The sequence below is a fragment of the Lepeophtheirus salmonis genome, chromosome 13 (assembly GCF_016086655.4).
Source record: "Lepeophtheirus salmonis chromosome 13, UVic_Lsal_1.4, whole genome shotgun sequence".
Taxonomy (NCBI): Eukaryota; Metazoa; Arthropoda; class Copepoda; order Siphonostomatoida; family Caligidae; genus Lepeophtheirus; species Lepeophtheirus salmonis.
In genome coordinates, this window is record NC_052143.2 from 13,837,741 (window position 1) to 13,861,160 (window position 23,420).

The window sequence follows — 23,420 nt, forward strand, 5'->3', positions numbered from 1 at the left end:
GATGAATTGATCTTCTGAAAGTAGTCAAAAGATCTTCTTTTAAACTTCGTACAAGAAAATAATGTATATTCTAGTATCAACAAAAGCATGGAGGCACATGTTGCATCGAAAGTGTTAAAAATAACTGATGAAAATGATTTATTGAATATTAAATTTAAATGAAAACAAAAACAGTCATGAAGGCTACTCTTTGTTGTCTTTATATGTATGTATATATGGACACAAAACGAAAGGTTTGAAGAGAGCGGAGGGAAAGCCAGTTGGTAAACCTTTTCTTTTACCAACGAGTGAATTAATATAAAAATATCATTAGTTCTCTACAGTTTAGGTTAAGGAACAACATTAGATCCATGCTCTAAAAATGGAATGGAGTGTAGCATAAAGTTTGAATGAGAGATTGTGAGTCATTTTATATAATGAAGAATTTGGAAATACTGGGATTACTTATTGCTGTTTTCATAAGGATCATGGGATCTGTGAGTCCATTACAAATCACTAAGCACTAAAAAGGGATATTTATTAACATAAATATCTTATTAATTATAATTTTATAATTACCCCAATTATTGATTTTTAACCATCACTAAATTTCTGTGTTTCATTTGGTATGAAACTTTAATCTCACTCAATAATTAATTTATTGATCAGTAGAATGGCTACATGTATATACCGTCTATTCTCAGAGTATGAATAAGTAATTAAACTATTTCTATAGACAAATTCTTTAAATCAGTTATTTAATTGTAAGTACATAACATTATGTTTGCTTATGTTTGTAACAATACACATATTTATTGCTTATAAACAACTTTTATTATGAATAAACTGCAAAACAAGTTATTTGGGTTCGTATCAAGGCCAGTATTTGACAAATAATGACCTGAATAAATCAAGAGCACATGATCCAGACGCGTATGTAGGTAATAGTTCAATCGAAGGATATATGAAAGGCTAATATCACAATACTTTTTCAATTCAAGTGAAAATTTTGGAAAGATTAGCCAAAGGATCATTAGGTTGTTATAGATACAATATTTATCACGTAGTTACGTTGTTAGTATTTTGGAACCTTTTTTCTATCAAGAAAAGAACCAAGGTCATAAATCAGTTTGTGGTTAGCCAATTCTTCCAAACGATGAAACTTCATATTATTCAATAATTTTTGATAATTTTTTACAGCTTATCAAGGGATAATTCCATTCCGCCAATCAAGGTTCAGAATACTGATAATGGGAAATAATCAAAAAAATTGACCGTTGTTGGTAAAATATATTGTAACTTTTTATATAGGTAAGAGAGATAACGTCGAGTTATATTAATAAAACACGGCTACTTATAATGTACTTTTTTACTAAACAAACAAACGCCTACATCACGTCATTGGAATGTAGAATTAAGTATTGTCTGACATGTTGATTAAGCATTAATACCTTAGCTATCTAGATTACGACTGTTGGTATGATATTTCCTCCATAATACCTACGCTACAAAATGACACAAATCAAGAGTGCATTTAATATCACTAAGAAACAAAAGTATGTGAGTGTAATGATGAAGGTATGTTTCAAAGTTTTCTTTCTCTTTTCTTGTTGAGTAAATAATATAAATAACTTTTCCTAAATTTTATTTCGAATAACAAAATAAAAAGTTGGAAAAGTATGTTTAGAAAAAAATAAAAGCTAATAAGCTTTTTTTTTGTAATTGAGATCGGATTTTCCTAAGAATGAGGAAAAGAGAAGAAATTCTTTGAATATTTCCTATAAAGTATTGTCATAAAAAATGTGAAAGCCTGTTTTATTCAATCACTATCGCAACCTCACAATCACAAACAAGCATTACCTTATGTGCAGTTGAATTGAATTCATGTAAATCCTTATTTGCATTCGAGTATTGTAGATTTAGTCAGTAATAGACTCCATTTTCTAGTATATACTTTCTTTTTTCTTTAAAAATGATATCAAACATATTCAACGATATATTTTAGAACGTAATAATTTTTATAATCACATGAATTTATGTACATTTTTTAAACGAAAATATAAAATGTAATCTAGGTCAATTTGTGGGAGAAAGGCATAGAGAGAGTTTACTTACAATATTCCTGAATATTTAAACTATGATTCAATAAGGAAGGTGTAAAGGGAGGGAAAAAACCACTTTTCAATGCACAGTAAATATTATATAAAACTTTGTTAACATGGGCACAGTGAATGGAAGCCTTATTTCATTTTTATTTATGCATGATTGTATTTATTACCTATTAGCTCCAGAACTGGGGTCAATGTCCCCCCCCCCTCCCCTTTCAACTAAATACTTCATATTTAATTATAAATTAAACATATTGACAAATTCTAAATGGTCCCTCTCTCCCAACCTCTAATAAAGTTCCAGCCAGATATGTCTATCTTTGGCATTTCGGTCTGGAAATCCTAAGCTGGTCTATGATTCATAAAATAAATTTTAAACCATATTATACGTGATTTTGTCAATTCAAATTACTATTAAAATCAATAGAAATTCAAATTATTTATTAAACTCATCCGAAATTATGCAGTGGCGTATAAAACATCAGCTACCCTTATGTATATATGTATGTATATTTAATAGAATTTGTTTCTGTGTGTCCTTTATGGGTGTTCACACCGTTGGACCTATGAGGCTGAAATTTTGCATGGGGGCCTCTTTTGAACCTGGTAAGGCTAAGTCGAGGATCCCAATTTTCGGGGGAGGGGCTTTTTCTTTACCCAAAACACATTTTTTTTTTTTTGAGTTCAAGGAGAATAGATAAGAGATTAAAATTGAAATCAAAAAGTTACTGGCATCTCAAAAACAAACTATCGAACTAAAGACATTTTCTCAATTTATTCAAAATCAAAAAGTTAAAGGGCAACAACAGAAATTGAGGAAAATTCAATAGTTTTTTTTTTCAGGTGCAAAAAAAAACAAAAAAGAACGAACTTTGAATATAAATTTATATTTGTAGATCAAATAAATTTTGTATAAATTTGTCTAAAGATTTGTTTGCATATAAATTTGAACCATAAAAATTATTTTTTACATAAATATCTATCATTTTTTGAACATTTTTTTTTTTTCATTTAGTTTCATCTAACATCAATTTTGGACATAAAGTTACAAACTCAAACATTACTCAAACATTTATTACATAATTTATGCAATATTTGCAAAAATGAACCAGTGATCGAGAGTTATTTTTTCGACTACATTATTCACCATCACTTTTATTTTTATTTTGTGATTTAAAAAAAAATCTTGGTAATTTATGTTCCTCTTTAGAATTCCACCAACTGCTATTAACTACTTTTTAAGCAAAATTAGAGCAAAATAGTTTTTGCAATTTGTTTTGTGAATTTCGATAAAATAATTTTTTGACAAAAATAAAAGATGGACTTCTCATCTAGACAGATTTTTTCATGTAGGTATGTTATTTGAAGCTAACAACATATTGATTTTTCAATTCGTAATAATAGATTTAATATAATACATGTACATGCGCTATTTTATAATGCTTGCTCGCACCGAAGGGGTCAAACATTAAGAAGAAATAACTTTGGATATGTGATTTTTCGCTCCCCCCTTAGTCCGAGCAACACGGGGTAACCCTTTCTTAGTATTATATAGATATCAGGCCCTTTTCATAACAATAAATAATAATAATGGACATATAAAAAAAGTTATGTTAAAGAAAAAGTAAATCCAGTTTTATATTCAGTCAGTTTAAGCCTCAATATTTTCAAAATAAACTTTAAAGATCACGAGCTATTCTTATCCACGTTACATCTGAAACACAGGCAAATACGAAAAAAAAAGTAACTTGTAGTACCTTTGAAGATTATAACTTTTTATTCTTATTACCAAGTGGTTTGAACTACCTACTTGAAAATGCAATGTACAATTTAAATAATAAAATTCTTATCATTGGTTTGTCTTCTATTTTTTAAAGGCACGCTCAGGCCTATTCATAGGCACAATCATTGTCAATGCAGCACACTCAAATAAAACACATTACTGATATTTCTGGTATCAACAACAAAAAGAAACAAGATATTTTGGCTAAGTGAATATTTAATTGATACTTAATCGAGAGGTTTGTGTCATCCATTTCGCTACTGAACTTCCTCGTTGTCCTTTTGTATTTTTCTGTCAATATTGTACTTCAAATATTTAGAATGTGTAGAGTGAATCCCTCGGGATTTTCTGTATAAATATATATTGATTTCCCAAAGAGAGGACAATATTTTTAACTTCTTCAATGGTAAAATAAATTTTCAATTTTTTAGTTTTGTTAATCACAATAAAAATAAGAAACTTTTTTTTTTCTTTATGAACAGCATCTAATACCCCAATAGTAAAAAATAATGCCTGGGGTTAAGAATACCCTGGACTTAATTTTAAAGATTATAACTTATATTTGAAAGCAATTTGAATTATCATGGTTGAAATATATGATATATGGAACATATTTTGCTCTTCTACACATTTAATTATGGTATATTATGTAGTATAAACGAGAGATTAAAACAAAATTCCTTTCCCAATTCTTAAAAGAGATATGAAAAAGAGCCCTTCGCGTTGAGGGTCGATCACTCCATAAATCATGTTAAAAATATACATAAAATAATTTATCTTAGTTAAGCAAAGTTTTTCTATATGTGTGAATTTTTTAAAGCATTTAGGACTCCGTAGATACTTGGTCTAAGAAAAAATGCAAGCGAGTGTTCACGTTACATTAGAAAAGAAAAGAAAAGAAAAGAAAAGGTATGTTTATACAGTTAACGCTATGTAAAAATGAATGGAATGTTGCTGGTATGGCTGTACTGCTCTATAAAATATGAGTTTATGACTTTTTTTAACTACCAGTGTGTGTAGCTAAAGTTCATACTAAAAAAAGAAAAGGGAAGTGCATCATATAAAATAATGAATGGGACTTTAGACGAGGTTTAGCATCGAGTGTGTGTATACGAGTGATTTATATAATAACTGGATACACAACCTATTGAATAAAAAGGAGAAAGAGAGCTACTCGTTTTTCAGGTGTTGACTATTTTTGAAATATTAATATTACTTACATTTTTTACTACATAGATATGACATAAAATATTAGCTGAAGGTCGAGTCTCCTTTTATTCTCCTATTGATTATCCAGCTATTAATTATAAAGGTCAGTGGTGTAAACTAGTCACCTAATATGACACTATGCAACAAAATGAAGGTCTTGGAACGCCTGCAGACTAAAACCCACTTTTATTAATGTTATTTAAACCGTAGAATACGAATGTAACCATTAAAACTTTCAATACATGAAGGTTTGGCCTTTAAAGCCTTTTTTTAAATAAAGTTTTTAGGGTATAACTAAGATTCAATGCCATATTTCGACATGGAAAAACGATATATATGAAAATCAAAGTAAATAATAAATTGATAAACACATTTCAGTATTTAAAAAATGAATTATTTATTACGCATTCTTGATTATATTTAACAAAAGTGTATATAACAACCAAAAAATCGAGTAAAATGAAGGACCTTACTTAGATGCTAATATCTTTTTTATTTTTTCTTCAAATGCTTTATATCATAGTTGAACTTATAGAATAGACTTAAAATTTCAATTTTTTTTAAATTCCTTTAAAAAAGGTCGATTTTGATTCATTTATGGTCAATTAAGTTTATCATATTTATTACAAAATTTAAATATAATAAGCTGGTAAGGTTGCGTGAATATATATTACAATACATTCCCAACGAAAAATTTAATTACATACGAGTCTATATAATTACATAATTTATATGTATGGGAATTAAAACAAGTTAATAGATGCATCATATTCAGATTAATTGATTAGTATTTACTTACTATGAATAATCAATTATAAGTGAAGCCCCTTACATATAAATTATGTAATTATATAGACTCATCATCGACGCCTAATAACTCCGGGCAATGCCAAGAACTTCCACTAGTATACATATATTAATATAATATAGTTTATATTTAAAAAAAAAAATGATTGGTCCCACAAGCAAAGATTGATATCAAATCTATTGATATTTGTATGATGCATTATGAATCATTATGCACTTGATTTACTTAAGTAAAGAAATAATGCCACACTTGCACAAATAAATTAACTAAATCTGGCCAACAATTTCAGACGAACTTTGTGTTGTGGAATTTCTACTTTTTTAGCGGAAGTAACAAATTTACTTATAACTTTCACATTGAAGGGAAAACAAATATTGGAAAGTGCATAAAATATTCACTCTACAATTATCTTTACAATATATCTACCATTCTAACCTTGAGTTCCATAAAATGATGAAACATCTTCTAAAAATGCCTAAAAAGGAATAGGTACTTTTCTTTAAATTCTTATAATTTATAATTTTTCTCGATGGAGATTGTATCTGTTTGAATATCTCTATTTTTTTAAAAGTTGATAAATGTATTTATTCAATGCATATAAATAAATATCTGTTTACTTTACAGAGTGAAGAAATCAATAATAGTAATAATAATGATAATAATCCAAGACTACAAGAAGGTAAGTAAGCTTATTTGATTTATAAATAAATGATTTGGAAGCTTAATTCCTTTAAACATGAAATTTCTCATTTATGATCTTTTGTATTTGCTTGACAGAAGCATTTAGTTCCTTCATTTGAGATTGAAGATTCTTAAGTGTTTCAAGAGTCAGTTTCTGATCCCCCTTTTCCATTTCCTTCTCCTTGACGTCCATATCCTTCAGCAATTGTCTCAGTTTTATTCCAATATTGGTTGGAACAGATATTCCAGCTGACTCAGATGTATTCTTATCTTCACCCTCCTCTCCCGAGGATATTGTTCTCAATAGTTGTAGAGTATAGCAAGGAACAACGGACTCATCTGTTATGTGCTGATCTAATTGATAAATAGAACGTCCATTGAATAGCTCGCAGTCAATGAGTCGAAAGGGCCGACGTAATGGATGTGCTCGTAGAAGGGATTCGAGATATCCTCCAAGAAGTACTTCCTTTACAAGGCGTAGTGCATCTCCCTTCTGACGTAGATCCTGTATATTACTAATTGCTAGTCCAATTAGAACATTCATGAGAGTCAAGCACATCTCAAATACAAAAATCTGTGAAACAAACAAAAATCATTGGATTCGAGCAAATACTTAATAAACAAAGTGAAATGCACATACTGTATACATGATTGTAATCCATAAATGGAATTTGAAATTTTCTTTGAAGGTGGTCGAGGATTTAAAAGCTGCTTCGAATCCAATTTCACCTGTGAACATGGCAAGGACTTTTGCAGTCGCGGATCCTAGATCATTAAAGGAAGAAAAAATATTGTCCCCGAGAGAAATATGAAAAGCCAAAATCCATCCAATATAGAGCCAAACATAGCTGATAAATATCCGACAAAGACCTAACTGTATTTTTTTGACCATTTCTACAAATATGGCAATATCTGGATCCCGAGCAATCACTTGAACCATCATTTTAGATACAATCAAAACTAAAAAATAAGTAAAGAGATCAGTTTTCTTGAGGTGTATTTATAGAAAAGAAATACTTTATTCTTGATCAAAATAGTCTTAAATTGTACTCGTATACTTTTGTGACCTTCCTAATGTCTTTATACATAATTACCTGATATAGTACTCAAAACTTTCCTTGTCTCCATATGTAACATCATGGATTCTGGCAATTGTTCCAAACAAGCAATCACAAACACAATGATATGAGACCAAAGCTCAGGCTGAGTCCAATAAATTTTGTTGTAAAAAAAGGATATTCCACCTCGATCCGCCACTAACTTAGCAAATTCAACCAAGGATATACAAGTGGAAAGGATAATGAGTGGAATGCAGAACCAACGGGCTATGCAGGGGAGTCCGCCAGATTTGTCGCTCACAATATTTGTGGTATTGATGAATGCATCTATATAAATTCAGATTGAGAGGTAATGAATGCCCCCCACCTTTATTGAACATATACATATGTATAAGATAACTCACAGTCAGGGCTTTCCTCTGTGTTCAATAAACTCTTCTCGTAATTATTATCTTTTGTTTCACCACATTTATCATCAATGTACTGGGCCACTTGTCCATAACTGAGTAGCGTATATGAGAATGTCACAATAGTAAATGTAAAGTAAAGAAGTATGACTAGCCCATAGATGAATCGAGCTCTCAACCAATTTAAATGAAGGAACAATTCACAGACGGGATGTGTAAGGAGTTCGAATCGCTTATAGTGAATAATGATTTTGAGTATACTCAGTTCAGATCCACCCTCTGGATTATAGAATGGGAAAAAATCCACGTAGATTTTGTTCCTAAAAAATAATACACATTGAATAAAATAAACTTATTTTTGCAAAATCTCTTCCTCTCTCGAATTAATGATATGAAGGTTGTATCAAATTTAAGAGTTTCCTACATTATACATACATAATATTTTGTAACCTCTCATGCAAACAAGTCATTAATTACAAAAGGAGGTCAAAAATGAAATAAAGCAAATACTTAAGCACTGCCTTGAGGTTAGGGCTATGCATTTCTATTTTTATGGAAATTCTTGACATTTGTCCGATTTTTGGAATAAGAAAACTGACTCTTCATTTGAGTCGATTCAATGATTTTTTGAGTTGACAACACAACCAATAAAAGGCGGCTCTATCTTACTAATGGGACATCGTCATTGATGTTTACATCCTTTTTGCTGCTTTACAAGTAAATTTTAATTTATCCTCTTACTTTCTCATTTTTATCTATAAATAGAAATCCGAAACGAGTGTCGGAACTTTTTTTCAAATTTTCCGATTTTCCCATTTAAAATATCAAATAAAATAAAATAAAATATGAAGGACTTTTCATGTGAAAACAGTGTCTATAGATATTTTGACGGATAAAAAAATTAACGCATGTTTTTTGTCATTATTAATGCATGCAAATTAATGATTAAATCTAAGCCTACAACTATTTTTGTGCAATCATAGTCATGCATACAAACTTCCAGCTCTCGCAGAGCTCAAATCTTTTGGGATAAGTTGGAATATAAAAGATGTAACGAGGGATCATAAACAACTTAGTCCATTCATCCATCAAATATTTCAAAACAAATAAAATAATCTTGGGAAACTATCATTAGCATAATTTGTTTCAAAAGACACCATTAACTTTTTTTAAATGTTTGGGTATAACGAAAATTTCCTTCAATTTGACCCTGAAACTTGGAATTCAAGAGATGCCCACAAGGTGGCTTGTTCAATCATTAACAACTTAACGTGTGTTAATGATTCGGCTGAAAGAGAGGGTATTCTTATAAAATAATTCAACTCATCAATTACTAACGAAGAAGAGCAGAAACAGTATTATACAAGTAGTCCAGGAGAAAGACATTTCCTAATTTTATAAAATTAAAGGACATTAAATAGAGAAGACTGCTAGAAATTGTTTCAATATTAACAACACTCCTTTTCATTTTAATAATATTTAATTTTGTCCATTTTTTGTTTCATTTTTCAAAAAAAGATTATTTAAGAGAATAGATTTTTGAATGTTTTAAAGAAAATCGATGACTTACTGTAATAAAGAAACTAATAAAAGAACCTTTAATGAAAGATCCAAATCCCTCTGATAATATTGTGTATTTTTTACCATAAAGATTTGGCAATATTGCTGTTTGATTAAAAAAAATTTCATACCCTCCTATTCCGCTTAAAATCAAAGAATAAAGTAAAAATAATACTTTTTAAAGATAATTTACTTATATAAAAATACATTTAATCATATCTGCTTGTGGTTGGAAGATATCAAAAGAAGAAGACAAATTATTCGAAAAAAAAGTAATTTTCAAAACTTTAAGGGTCTTGGGTTCCCTTTAAAACTTTTTCAAAAGGTTTTAAAGTTTGTCAGTCATCGTTTTTTACTCAAATGCATATTTACAGCCTATGAGAGCTCGACATTTCAACAAAAAAAAAAGAAGAAGTTAGAAATAGACCTGTCTAATAATGTATGTATAATATTAATGAAAACGATGCCTTATAGAGAAAGTATTAATATTTGGTACGTTTTTCAAGTACCGATAAGTGAAAACAACAAGGGGATTGATTCTAAGTCTAAACTAAGAACCAATACAATTCCAATACATTCTCTATAAATGATTACATTGATTAATTATATACATGTAAGTAAATATACATTTATTAAATTAGCAGATGCTTAGTATAAACAGAGCACATATGCTGCATTTTACTCAGTCATCGACCCTCTGAATCCTTTTTACAAAAAAAAATTAACATTACGGTATATTCTTACAAATGATTGCGTGAAGATTGGTTTGGTTAATTCGAATAATAATATTTTGAAAAAATAACTGTACCTGTATGTAAAGAGACATCCATCGAGTAAATGACGAAAGGACGTGGGGGTATTGAAGAGGATTTTAGCATACGTGGAATTTTCATTATTCTCAATAGACTTGGCTAAATCATTTCCCAACTCAAAAAAAACAACTTGCTTGATGTCTGACACGGACAAAAACTCTGGAAATGAAAGCTGACTAATTATTGTGCAGATACATATTCATACATGGGAATTAAAAATGGTATAGATCAATCAATCACCCTTTTATAACCACATACATACATCGGTACTTAGAAAATAAAACTTTCAAAAAAAAAAAAAAAAAGGAGAGAACACTTTTATTGTTATCTCTTGCACTTTCTTTAAACGTTAGTCAATTTAAAAATACAATATTAATCGTCATACATATTATGTACAATGTTATGATAACATTAAATTTGATATGAATTAAAGTCACGCCTCAAACGATTATGATGTGTAACTAATTGCAATGTTTTGCGATAAAGGAATACTAAAAGTATGACAAAGAAACTTGAAACAAAATTGAATTGCAAAAACAATTATGAAATAAAAAATTCTCCTCTTTTTCTGATTTTTTCCAAGAGATTTTATCTCTACAAAAATTATTACATTTAAATAATATTTCATAGGAAAAGAGTCTTTTACTTAATTTAAAATAAGGTATATAGCCTACACTTTACCGTATGATCCTATATATTTATAGCCTAGACTTCTACATTGTTCTCAAGGCCATTGAAAGTAAGGTTGGTATTTTTTAAATTCATGCCAATTCTCTAAAATTTTAATTTCCTTTAATCCTTGATCATCAAATTTATTTTATTGTATATAAATTTTCCTAAAATAATTTTTGTAATACATTTTGTGGGGAGGGGAAAGGGTTACGACATGGACTGTCCAATATTTGTATGATGTCATGACGCTACCGGTTCCAATACCTATTTAATATAGTTATGTTATAAATGCATTAGGTTCCCAGTACCACTATAGTACAGATATACCAAACAACAGTACTATAAATTCTATATAAAATAAAAACTACTGGAATTACTTAGCTCATAAATTAAAATTGAGATAGGTGTTTCAAATTTCGACGTTAGGAAATCATTCTTATAGAATGTGTATGCATGAATATTATTTTTTTTTTTACCTCTGACTCTTGCTTATGGTCGAAGCTCATTGGTTTATGCATACATACTTCCATGTTTCGCAATATTGCACAACATTAGTAGTAATAGACTATCCAAGTAACAAATTGGAAGGTAATGAATTTAAAACCAGTTTGATTACACTTTGAGTGACATTAAGCATTGTTTTTCTAAATATCATATATTTGGTTCTTCTTATCTGTCATGTGCCAATTAAACAGCTACAAGGACAATATCCTTGCTGCTATTAGTAAAAGCATATAAAAATATATAATTACTTAAATTAAACTGGTCTTATTAATTCATAATTAATTTATCTAATGGTCAATGATTAGAACATTTACTTTGGTAATTTATTTCTATGACGATGAAATTTAAATAAAAGTAGGTATATTTCACAAATATGTTACTGCATTTTTTGAGCGTTGTTTGATATTCTTATTATTTCAATACCATCAAAGACAAAATAATATAAAAAGGCGATACTCCCCATAAAACAAGTGAAAAACGAAAGCTGTACTGTTATAAGAGTAAGAAAATAATCAATATAAACTCAAACTTGACAACATTTATATATGAATTATATAAGAAATTATTAAAATGAAAATATAATGATTTAATAGTTTAACTTAATGAATATATTTTAAAGCCCTTTAAACTTTTTATTAGCTCCAAAACTAGAAATTTCATGATTAGTACGAACTTTTAATGTGTTTTCTCATTTGTATGTCTAGATATATTTTTGAACATATTGTAATTTTTTTTTACATTGGTAGTTTTTAAGCTATTTAACCGAACGTTACGCAGTATCAAAAATAAATCATGTTTTAACTATGTAAGTATGTAAATTTTTATAATATTATTTGGCTGAATCCTTTCTAGGTTTTTAATGTCTTGATTTATAATGCTAAATTTAGCCAAATGATTATTTTCTGTAATTTTAATCCTTAATGGATGTGTCCTTCTAAATGTCACAATGCTTGAATCGGGAAAAGGAAACTAAGTTTCGAAATATTTTTTTTATAATTGGAAAAAATTGAAATTATATGGCATTTTGTATGATAAAAAGTAACTTAGGTAGGTAAGTATCACTTGGCTAAAAATATAAGCAGGACTAAGGGTTGAAATATGCCAATAGTCAAATTAAATATTTTTCTTTTGTCTCAAAAAGACACTATAAAACCGCGAAATTTATTATCAAGCAATACAAAAAACAGCGTAGCAAGGTTATGAAGTAATCATTTTTCTTGGGGGATTGTGGTAACTTTTTTGAATGACTGCATTAAGACTTTTAAATGGAAATTTTGTTTCTGGGGCAACATCCTTTTCTTTTATGAAATTTCTATATGTTAACTTTTAAATCATTTTGACGATACTTTTGTTTAGTCCTCCTGTTTTCGTTTTCTATATAATTATAATTATATATACAGCATATCTTCGATTTTATTTGTTGTCTCAACTATATACTAACTTTTAATCTGATAATATTTTATCACCTGGATTTTCGTTGTGATCTATGTTGTGGTTTTTTTGTTGTTATTAAGTCATATCGCTGATGAGCTGTTTATATTAGAGGTCTGAAAAATAAAAGTAACTGTAAGCTATAATGCTTGCTTATGTTGTATATCAATGCAAATTTCTTTTTTGTTTTATTTACTTATTTGTGTACGTATGTATACGTTTAATGTAGATTAATAAAGACATTGAAAATATATATATATATATAAGTGATCATACAATGAAAGGAATCGATTAGAAAACATCCTTAATTCTATGGATGTTGAGAAGGAATTTATGAAGATGATGTTATAGAAGACGAATTATATAAGCCGAAGAACAGTATAGTATATCCCCTCATTTGTATTCAAATGAAGTGATGGGTAATTTTGCAGATTTAATTATTTCATCATAGCATCATATTTTTTAAAGCATTTATCAAGTAATTAACATTAATTTTCAATATATGATGCATAAACACATGCAACATTTTGACAAAATGCAGGGTTAAAATGTTTCTCTTGACTGAAGGTCAAGAGAAACATTTGGGTAAATAAAAAGTTATTCACATTGTCTCTCTTTTATCAATTATATCCCCAAGATGACTCAAGGTCACCCTTGTGTCATTTAATATTCTCTAGTTTCTTGCCACTATTACACAGCTGACTCAATTTTCACTAATTTAGTATATCCGAAAATATATATATATATATTCGGGAGTAGCCCCTCCATCCTACCCGTGTATACGCCCCTTTAACGGCGAAGAAAGATTGGCGTGATCGACCTGTCTTACCTTAATTTTGGTAGAATTCGATCTATATATGATATATTACTTTATCTCTGAGTTTAATATTTCGTTAGTTTACTTTGTCATGTCCTTATAGCGTATGAGTATGACTTATGATTAACTAATTATTGGGTATAATATTAAAATATAAATACGAGATGAACTATTTTATAAGTTGAGTAGTGAAGCAAAATATACTTAAAACAAAGCTATATGTATCTCAATCCATTTGATTTGACCTAAATTTAAAACACAAAAAGTGAACTTACTCCTTCTTTATATTTTTAAATGATTTTCAAAAAAACTATAATAATTAAGTTACTATTACAAATATTATATACTTTTTTTAATGATTTTGTGGGAGGAAACTTTTATTAGGCTTGTCAGAGATCCACTATTTTGGCGTTCCGTTCAAAAAAAAAAATTGTTCGGTGTTCAACGTTCAGCCATTATTTTTGTTCCGTTCTACGTTCCAATCATATGGTAGTACCATGTGCTCTGTACGACTGCAAATTGCAACTGCCACTTTGATAGTGTCAGGGAGGGCTCAAGATTTCTAGGTTGTTTTTTGTGAATATTAGCGTTCAAATGAGCTACAATTGATGAAAATCGGTTCATTCTAGTTGAGATGGAGGCCAAAAGGCAAAGTATAGCCGATTTGATTTGCACACATTTCAGCAACAAGACACAAAAAAACTGGACCGTGGACTAGTCGATAAATTACAAGAACGACCGCTACCTCGCATTCGCGGTCGATGAGGTTCTGCCGGTCAACCAGACTAAGTTCCCACCCTCTGTGATGATCCTGGGAATCGTGGGATCAGTAGGGAAGAGGATGCCCCCGTATTGGTTCCCAAAAGGCCTGTGAATATGGGCCAAGGAGTATCAGGACGTCCTCAAGGAGGTGGTCTTACCCTGAGTGAGGTCCAACTACCCAGAAAAAACTATGTCTTCCAGCATGACTTCACCCCTGGGCACAAACCCAGGACCACGCAGCAATGGCTCGAGGATATTTTTTTCTGATATCTGCAAACACGATTTGTGGCCTCCCTTCTCATCCTACATGAATCCTCTCGACTATCTGGAACCATGTCGAAAGTAGGGCCTGTGTCTTCCCCCATCAAAGGGTCGATGTGCTAAAAAACTCCACTAGGAGGCTGTGGGCGGCCATGCCCGAGGGCCAAGTCAAGGTGCTCGCAGCCTTCAGGCCCAAGCTCGAGGCTGTAGTGGTATCAGTGGACCATGTTCGATAAGAGCATTCAAAAAGTACCCCCTCAGCCCCCACCTGTACCACTGGCGCAAAATACATCTCCTAGGCGTTCGTCTTTGCTTTATCACCCCTTTAAATCATATTTAAAAAAGTAAGAAAAATATTTTTTTTTTACTTCTTAAATTTTTTGTAAGTACTATTGGAACGGAACGCTAAATCTCATTGTTAGTGTTCAACGTTCAGCGTTCGGGGGAAAAAAATCGTTCCGTTCACATGCCTGACTTTTAACAACCCTTGACAGTAGGATATTTAATAATTTTATGAAGAAACGGTTTAAAAATTTGTTTCATACTCCAGGAGGCCTGAAATATATTGAGTAATTCTACTGACAGAAAAATGTTACTCCTTATTATTAGTTTCAAACACAATACCTTTTATATTGAGGGATTCAACGGAGCTGGTGCAAGAAATTTGTGTATTCAGTGTAGGTTTCATATTAACTCGTCGAGCATTGAAAATTTCATCAATTAAATAATTGACACATTCTTCGTTTTTTGACTCACAAGCCTTTTCAAGAACGTTTCCAGTGCCTAGAAATAATATGCACAAATATTGTATTAATTATTATATTATCTGATATAAATGAAGTATTTTACTCATTTATATATATATATTATAGTGAACACTTTGGACTATTACAAATTCTTATTTCCTGGTTTATTTCTTTGAATGATTTTTTTTTAAGAATTTTTTTTGGTTGCGTAATAAATGACAAATTTTTTGAAGTAAATATATCATTTGCATTTAATTAAGATTCTAGTTTCTGTCATTAAACAAGGTGAAAATATGAATTTCATAGTCGGAGATATAAGAAAAACTATTTTTTATAATTATTTTTAATGTTGATTATATGTTTTCGTGAGTTTTATGTTATATATGAGTGAGTAAGATGACTGATGACTAAGGCTAGCACCAACATTTCATGACCAAACGTCATGTATACAGTATACCTTATACTGTATACATGACTTTATACTATATTCAATATAACTACTAAGTATATCGTAGAGGTAATAATATTTTCTACATAAATCTGGATCTTATTTAAATGGGTAACACCCCTTCCGTCTCCCTCTTATGGCACCGGCCGTGGTTATGATGTCCGTAGTGTCTGCAATGTACATATTCCTCAAAAACCAGGACTTAAGGAGATGAGTTAAAAAAAATTGCAATCTATCTTATGATTAAAATTATTGAAAATCCTGAGATTTCCGTCAAACGATTGAATGTTCTGCATTCATTATAACTTTGAACTTACATTGACGACCAACATAATCCTTCCCTGGTTCATAAGAGAGTCGATTCAAAAGACCATAACTAAAACCTTGTTCAGAGCATTTTGAAATTAATCTCTTGAGAGTCTTCAAATTCCCTTTCTTGGCTGCTAGAAGTACTAAAAATAAATAAAAAATAATAGAAATGCTTAGAAGTCTTAATTTTCGCTAGGTCATAATTGATATAACTAAATAATTAAGCTAAGCATTTACCAGGTGTTTCTCCATCAAAGTTTTTTATTCCAGGATTTGCTTTTCCCTTCTCCAAGAGTATTTCAGTCATTTCTTCCGAATTATACTCTGCTTGAGCTGCCAAATGAAGAGCTGTATTTCCATTCTTATCGCTAGCATTTACACATCCCATTTGTAAGCATTTCTTGTCCTTAACAAAGAAAAAAATTAGACATTTTGAGTAAAGTATGATAGTTTGAAGCTTTTACCTTATTTCGCTGATGTGTACATGGAACAACTGTTTCATTAATTGTATCCAAATCCTTACATTCGGATATAAGACGGAACAACTTAATTTCCGAAGGGGTCATAGCTTTTCTCTTTTCCTAACTCAACTTATCAAAACTCTAAAATTATCTAGGCATTTATGAAGAACCAACAATACATGATAAGTGATGACTCACAATCTAAAGTAAAGTCTTTTGTTTACCTACTTTCCTGAAATACTTTTCCTTAGTTTACACGAATCCTCAACATTTAGTTCTAAATCTATGGCTTATGAAATCATCCTTGAATTTATGGTTGATTTTGTGGCCCAAAAATATGATACAAAAGTAACCTATGGCTATGAGTTACCATCAAATCATGTATTTTGTAGAGAAAGCACAAAATGATTAAGATAAATATGACTTATCATAAAAATTGACTTATCAATATGTTATGTTAGTACGAGGATTATAAGCTTTTTAATGCATTATGACTCATAATGCATTAAAAAGCATATGATTTATGAGTTAGACCCTTCCCTATATTAATTTGAGAGTGAGAGAGAGATAACACATTTTCAATATGTGATTAGCCAAGTAATATACTAATTACTTATCATTTTGAAAAATGAAAATATGTTTTCTTTTTTCCAGATACTTTTACTAAAACATTTGCACGGATCCCTGGTGGATCTATGCATTTGTACCCTCGATTTAAACGATCGATACAAGAAACTGAGACTAAAGAGCTGAATCTAATATTCAAATCTCCTTTTCTGAATCGTCACCAACATTTGAAATTAGATATAATCCCTCGTGCTCAAACATCCCTCATTTCTCCTCATTTTAAATTCATTGTCAGAGATGGTAGCAAAAGCTACGCGAAAGAGAACGGAAGCTTGCATCACCCAGAATTGTGTTTGTACAGAGGAAGTGTCAGAGAATTCCCTGAGTCTTCCGTATCTTTGTCCAGCTGTGATGAAGGGAAATTGGTAAGCATTAACAAGAGTTCTAACAAGGAAAATTTAACCAAATAAGTCAATTTTCCAGAACGGAATTATTCATTTAGATGACAAGGACTTTTTGTTTGAATCTGTTGACCCTTCAAGGCTCAAGCGTGAAGCTCTACAGCACAAGATTTCATCACCTGACGATGAAATCATACAAATTCATGAGAGATCAAATAGCTTTGGAAAGTGTGGTTTAAATAAAAGAAATAAAAAACGTTTTTTTGCCCTCAACATGGACGCCTGGACCGACAATGAAAGTCCATATTCCTTTCAGTCACGAGTCAAAAGACAGGCTTCTAAAAGAAAAGCTATAGAACTAGCTGTTTTTGTAGATGATGTACTTTATAGCAACGTTCAAAATAATTTAGATAGTAATAAAGACAATCATGATGAATTTTTTTTGACCAAAATTCAAAACATTGTTTTTACATACCTCAACTCTGTGAGTGGAATATTGATGGTCTTCTCTATACATATTAACATTTCCATTTAGGTTCAATTACTCTATGAATCGTCACGCTTGAGCACAAAATTTGAATTAATCTTAGTTAGACTTGAAGTGGCAAGAACACCAATAAGAGGACTCATCAAGCATCGAAATATAGAAAGATATCTAGAGTCTTTTTGTGGTTGGCAAAAGTCAATTAATCCTGGAGGAATATTTATGGGTGATCTTGACACACCTGACCATTGGGATCATGGTCTAATGCTTACAGGGTTAAATCTTTATGATACTCATCCAAAATATGATAATGTGATAGGTAATATACAAATTAATTATTATTATTATACAAATAAGGATGAATAATACATTGATTCATAATTCAGGTCTAGCATGGGTATCAGGAATGTGCCATCCAGCATTCAGCTGCACTATTAATGAAGGAAACAATTTTGAATCAGTCTATGTCATAGCTCATGAAATGGGACATAGGTATGTTCCTTTTATATCTATCTACTTTTTGGTTCAAATTCTCAGTAAAATCTATTAAAAAATATTTATGGATCAATTTTATGTGAATTCATATCGAGAATTCGAGTATTTCTTAGTCGTATAATTAAACTTTTTAATCATGTTTCGTGATATAAAACTCTATTTTATAGTTTAGGTATGAATCATGACGGTGAACTTGATGAGGGTAACACTTGTAATCCAAATAAGTATCTCATGTCTCCTATTTTGGGACCTGGAAAAGTAACTTGGTCATCGTGTTCGAATGAAGAAATTGAGCAATTTTTAAATGAAAGGTAAAAAAAACCATTACATTTATGTCGATTTTATCACAATTATCTTGAACAAGAATCATCTCTTGTTTCGCCAGATATGAAAATTATACATTACATATGATAATTGAAATATCTTTAAAGAGTTTGTATTAAAATCTGCAACAAATTAATACATCATGAAAATGAAAGTATCCTTGCATCAAAAAGAATAATATTTTAAGTGTGCGTATGTCATCTTTTAGGCGATTTGTTATTAATGTTGGTTCTGGAAGACGAAGGAAAACAATTGGGTTTGTTTTGACGTATTTAATTAATTTATTCCTTGTATATATCTATGAAAAATTTTAATTGTATCATGGCCTTCAAAGCACTAATCTATTAAATTATATTGGCCCATGAATCTATTTTTACAATATTCATTTCTTTAATTTAATATTATGATAGGTTTTCCTAATAACAAATTATGAAATTAATTTGGGATATAGGAGACTGCATGTTTTACAGTTTGAGTGGGTTTTGAATTACAGTAAATTTACCACACACAAGAAATACAACGATTATAAAGTTGCGAGCTCAATGTAATTGGATAGTGTTCTAAATTAGGACAAAAGATCACTTAACTTAAACGCTATTCGAATTAAAAAAGTATAATAATTAATAGCAAAAACACAACACAATTTTTTGACTTCATGTAAAAAAGGAAATTTTATGTTTTCTATCCCGATTTAATCCTTTATTTAGACAAGCAAGCTGTTTAAATGACATACCTCCAACACAAGAGGATTACAACTATGCCAAAGCCCAAAGATACAAATATCCGGGAGAGCTTTATTCTGCACATGAACAATGTATCCAAGCTTTTGGAAAGACATTCAAGCCACATTTAAAAGAATCTAATCCCTTTGAGGTTTGAATGCTAAAATACATAATAAATATGCAAACCCCCAACTAAAATAATTAATTGTAACTTTCTCATTTAGGACATATGTCGAGAACTGTGGTGTTCGAATAGAACCCATGCATTGAGAGCCCATCCAGCTCTAGAAGGCACAAATTGTCATCTCAAACCCTTTCCGTTTGGTTCGGTAAAATCATTATATTATTTAAAAATAGTAAAATGACGTTATTGGATATCTCAGGTTTGCAAAGATGGACTCTGTCAGCCCTTTGATCCAAGTGGGCGCAAGAATAGATTTGAGAAAACCGGTAGTATTCTAAATGATGTTGATGAAAGTCTAATTGATGGCCGACCATCATGGTTTGACCCCATATTCACAGACATTTTTCATGAACTCAAGACAAGGCATTGACTCTTTTTTTGTTTGTTTATCAGTCTTAATAATTATATAGTTCCCTTTATTGTAGGTACTCCAAAATACATAAATCGAAAGAGGGAGAAGACAGTCAATAGTACAACTACGATATAACGTTGTGATATATGTACATGACAATATTAATTACATATACCTACATATTTTGAATATAATATTCTATTTTTTTAATATATATTTAAATAGATACATAATATGAATAATAATTAATACTTATTATCAAGGACACGACATTATCTTAAAGCGGGAAATAAAATGTTTGGATAGTTATTTATTTTTATCAATCATCTCTATTCATAAACATTCAGGATGTTTAGCAATATTAAACTGTTGTTTAGTGGCGCTGTTAGTAGATATTTTGAAGTAGCAACAATTTAGATATGTAAAAGTACATTTTTATTCGTTTATTTACAAAAATAACATTTTCTTATAATTGAAGCTAAAAAAAAAAAAAAAAAAAACGAGGGGGGCGAATCATTTCTTATATTATATTCATTCAAAAACATATCATCAATATAACGATCAATGATCATAGTACAAGAGAGAGAGAGAGAGAAAAAAAAAAGAGAGGGATGTGAAATATAAGAATTCAGGTAAAATATTGTTTTCCTATTAGGGAATGAAATGGTCAAGGTCTATGAATATAGAGACAAAAAACGAATACTAAAGAATACAAGACTCCAAATTGAATTAGGCAGTGATGTAAAAATAAAATTTTGTCTAAAAATTAGTTCCTACAATGTACAATCTCACAAAAAAAATGTATATATTGAATGCTTAACATGAGGAAATCCTACAGAGCCAATATTAGCTGAAAAAGAAAAACAAATTAATATTATGTACCAATACATGTATTTAAAATAAAATGTTGAAATTAAAGAGAGAGAGAAACAAAGGCCCAGTCTTATTACAAAGTAATCATAAATGGTCATACCCTATTATGTCAATATGAGTATCAGAAACTCAGACGATGACTCAAATCATATTCTCAAAAAATCAAATATTTTTCTATACAAATGCCAATTGTACAAAGAGCTTGTATTTGCTTTACAAAGAGTACGTCTTCATGACTTACTGAAGAATCAGAACATGTATTAATTATCCAAAGAACTACGCTCTTAGTCCAAACTAATTTGTAAGTAAGAGGAGATGGAGGTAATTTATAATTTTTGAAATCTTTATTAAAGAATATAGAATGACCAAATATGGCAAGGTATGTAAGGGTCTTTATATAATAATGTAAAATAATATAGAAGTACCATATTGTTTACTATCAGTGTGATTTACCCTTTGTACAAATTGGGGACCGGGTGACAAATAAGTCTGGATGATAATAACACACACACACACACATAAAAACACAAAACATCACGGATACTACTCCTAAAAAATGAAAGTAACATAAAAAGATCACAGCACTTGAATTTGCTTCTCCTCATGAAGAGTTCAGTTCATCAAATTATTAATTTTTAAATATTAAGAACTAATTTTGCGCAGAATATTATTCTATCAATTTTCTCAACCATATTGTAAAATGGGGAATCTAACAAACAGTATAATTTATGAGCTTCTAGAGTCTGAAGCATCAGCATTATTATTTCTCATAGTTTCTTCATGTCCATTTACCTCATTGGTAGATGGTGATCCATCCGCTAGGACAGTAGTTCCGTTTGCAGATTTTTTCCCTGGTGCCTCAGTCTTTTTATGGGGTTTCTTCAATTTCTCTTTTTTTATCTTGGGCTTAAACTCTGTGATCACAACTGTAAAGTCATTAACAGTAACACTATGATATGTGGCAGAACTTCTATCCACATTTCTTAGTTTGGCAGGGTTAATATTATATTTTTTCTTGGCAGGAGGAGGAGGAGGTCCTGAAGAGGAGGAAGAGGGTACAGGCTCCAACTTTTTCTTTCTGTCCTTTTTGGACTGTCCTTTACTTGTGCTGGGCTCATCTTCCGAAGGCAGCTCAATGGATGGTAGTTCTTTAGGAGAAGAGTCCTCAGTATCCTCTGTTGTCCTCAAAGGCAGGGATTGAAGGCTATCTTCATCCTCACTAGGATCAGGAGTGGACGATTTAGAGACGGATGCTGTGCTTGAGGAAGAGGGTGGGGGAGTGAGAGCCTGAGCCTGCTGAACTTGGGCTGCAACTAAATCCGCGTTGATTCGAGGCTTTCTTGTTGAGGTTCCTTTGCGTACGTCACACATGGAACACTTGAAGGCTTCTGCATTGTTTCGAAAGGTGCACACTGAGCAATCCCAGTAGTTTTCATCCCCTTTGCTGGTCCGCTTACGTCTGAAATCAAGTATTGGGAAATGAGGCATCATTGTATATATCATTGAGTTACATACCCCTTAGGAGATTTTTTATCCATTCTCCAGGATTTAAAAGCGTCTTGTATTTCTTCTTTGTGTTTTTCTCACCGTCTCCTCTAGTTTTTTATCTTTCTTCTCCTCATTCACTCACTACTAGTACTACTAGTCAATACTCACTACTCCCTTCCCTTTAAAAATGTGAAAAAAGCCGTTTCCTTAGCTCTTAGTTTTTATTATTCTCACTATATTTCGTATAGAATATTACTAATACCAGCTCACAACTCTCTCTCCTTTTTTTCTGCTATGGCCAGAAAACCGTTTAGGCTAAAAAATATATATATTATGTAGTGTATATTATGTTAAAGCAATTTGACGACCTTCATTCTTCAGTAACCCATCTATCACAAATTTGATAGTATATATTAATATAGTATACTTATATTCATTCATACCACTTCTCTTCACAAATACAGGTTGAATGAACTCATTGATTCCTATAGAGCTTAGATGCATTGTTAAAAAACCGTTGACACTCTACTAATATATATATATATATATACATGAATATAAGTAGTCAAGAAAAAATCTACAAGGAGCGAAGAATCTTCCATCAGTCAATCCATTCCAGTAGTTCTCTGCAACAATCCTTATTATATCATAATAAATACATGCAAATTTATCTTCATTTCGTATATCAATGTATTTATAAAGAAAAAGATTGAC

General features: G+C 30.5%; 3 protein-coding genes across 6 annotated transcripts; 1 reads left to right on the plus strand and 2 right to left on the minus strand.

The window, feature by feature from the left end:
• The first annotated feature begins 319 nt into the window (after positions 1-319).
• LOC121128346 (A disintegrin and metalloproteinase with thrombospondin motifs adt-1) lies at positions 320-20,654 on the plus strand. 3 transcript variants are annotated; one of them, XM_071892705.1, is made up of 12 exons: positions 320-476; positions 6,512-6,566; positions 17,471-17,808; positions 17,867-18,268; positions 18,320-18,587; positions 18,655-18,760; positions 18,931-19,074; positions 19,296-19,343; positions 19,795-19,960; positions 20,034-20,138; positions 20,193-20,356; positions 20,419-20,654. In XM_071892705.1, the coding sequence occupies exons 1-12, from the start codon at positions 390-392 to the stop codon at positions 20,462-20,464; spliced, it is 1,929 nt and encodes a 642-aa protein (XP_071748806.1). In that variant the 5' UTR covers positions 320-389; the 3' UTR covers positions 20,465-20,654. The 3 variants fall into 3 exon arrangements, with proteins under 3 accessions (XP_071748806.1, XP_071748807.1, XP_071748808.1); XM_071892706.1 differs by lacking the exon at positions 19,296-19,343; XM_071892707.1 differs by lacking the exon at positions 20,419-20,654 and having other exon boundaries at positions 20,034-20,133; positions 20,193-20,350.
• On the minus strand, positions 6,447-16,971 carry LOC121127694 (transient receptor potential cation channel subfamily A member 1 homolog). The gene is made up of 9 exons (XM_040723124.2): positions 16,820-16,971; positions 16,593-16,761; positions 16,364-16,498; positions 15,477-15,635; positions 10,402-10,564; positions 8,031-8,353; positions 7,663-7,953; positions 7,209-7,528; positions 6,447-7,142 (listed from the first exon to the last, which is right to left on the minus strand). Exons 1-9 carry the CDS (start codon positions 16,919-16,921, stop codon positions 6,618-6,620), a joined length of 2,187 nt encoding a protein of 728 aa, XP_040579058.1. The 5' UTR covers positions 16,922-16,971; the 3' UTR covers positions 6,447-6,617.
• On the minus strand, positions 20,636-22,894 carry RYBP (ring and YY1 binding protein). 2 transcript variants are annotated; one of them, XM_040723127.2, is made up of 3 exons: positions 22,734-22,894; positions 22,011-22,677; positions 20,636-21,195 (listed from the first exon to the last, which is right to left on the minus strand). In XM_040723127.2, the coding sequence occupies exons 1-3, from the start codon at positions 22,754-22,756 to the stop codon at positions 21,178-21,180; spliced, it is 708 nt and encodes a 235-aa protein (XP_040579061.1). In that variant the 5' UTR covers positions 22,757-22,894; the 3' UTR covers positions 20,636-21,177. The 2 variants fall into 2 exon arrangements, with proteins under 2 accessions (XP_040579061.1, XP_040579059.1); XM_040723125.2 differs by having other exon boundaries at positions 20,758-22,677.
• Positions 22,895-23,420: the final 526 nt, after the last annotated feature.

Excerpts from the sequence above, each read along its gene's own strand:
- LOC121128346 (XM_071892705.1), top strand. The coding sequence starts at position 390 with ATGAGAGATTGTGAGTCATTTTATATAATGAAGAATTTGGAAATACTG. Across the intron at positions 477-6,511 it reads TCATAAGGATCATGGGATCT|AGTGAAGAAATCAATAATAG; the intron begins GTGAGTCCATTA and ends TTTACTTTACAG. Across the intron at positions 20,139-20,192 it reads AACCCTTTCCGTTTGGTTCG|GTTTGCAAAGATGGACTCTG; the intron begins GTAAAATCATTA and ends TGGATATCTCAG.
- LOC121127694 (XM_040723124.2), bottom strand. The coding sequence starts at position 16,921 with ATGACCCCTTCGGAAATTAAGTTGTTCCGTCTTATATCCGAATGTAAG. Across the intron at positions 15,636-16,363 it reads GGATTATGTTGGTCGTCAAT|GCACTGGAAACGTTCTTGAA; the intron begins GTAAGTTCAAAG and ends TATTATTTCTAG. Across the intron at positions 10,565-15,476 it reads TGAATCCCTCAATATAAAAG|AGTTTTTGTCCGTGTCAGAC; the intron begins GTATTGTGTTTG and ends TTTCATTTCCAG.
- RYBP (XM_040723125.2), bottom strand. The coding sequence starts at position 22,756 with ATGGATAAAAAATCTCCTAAGGG. Across the intron at positions 22,678-22,733 it reads GATAAAAAATCTCCTAAGGG|ACGTAAGCGGACCAGCAAAG; the intron begins GTATGTAACTCA and ends ACTTGATTTCAG.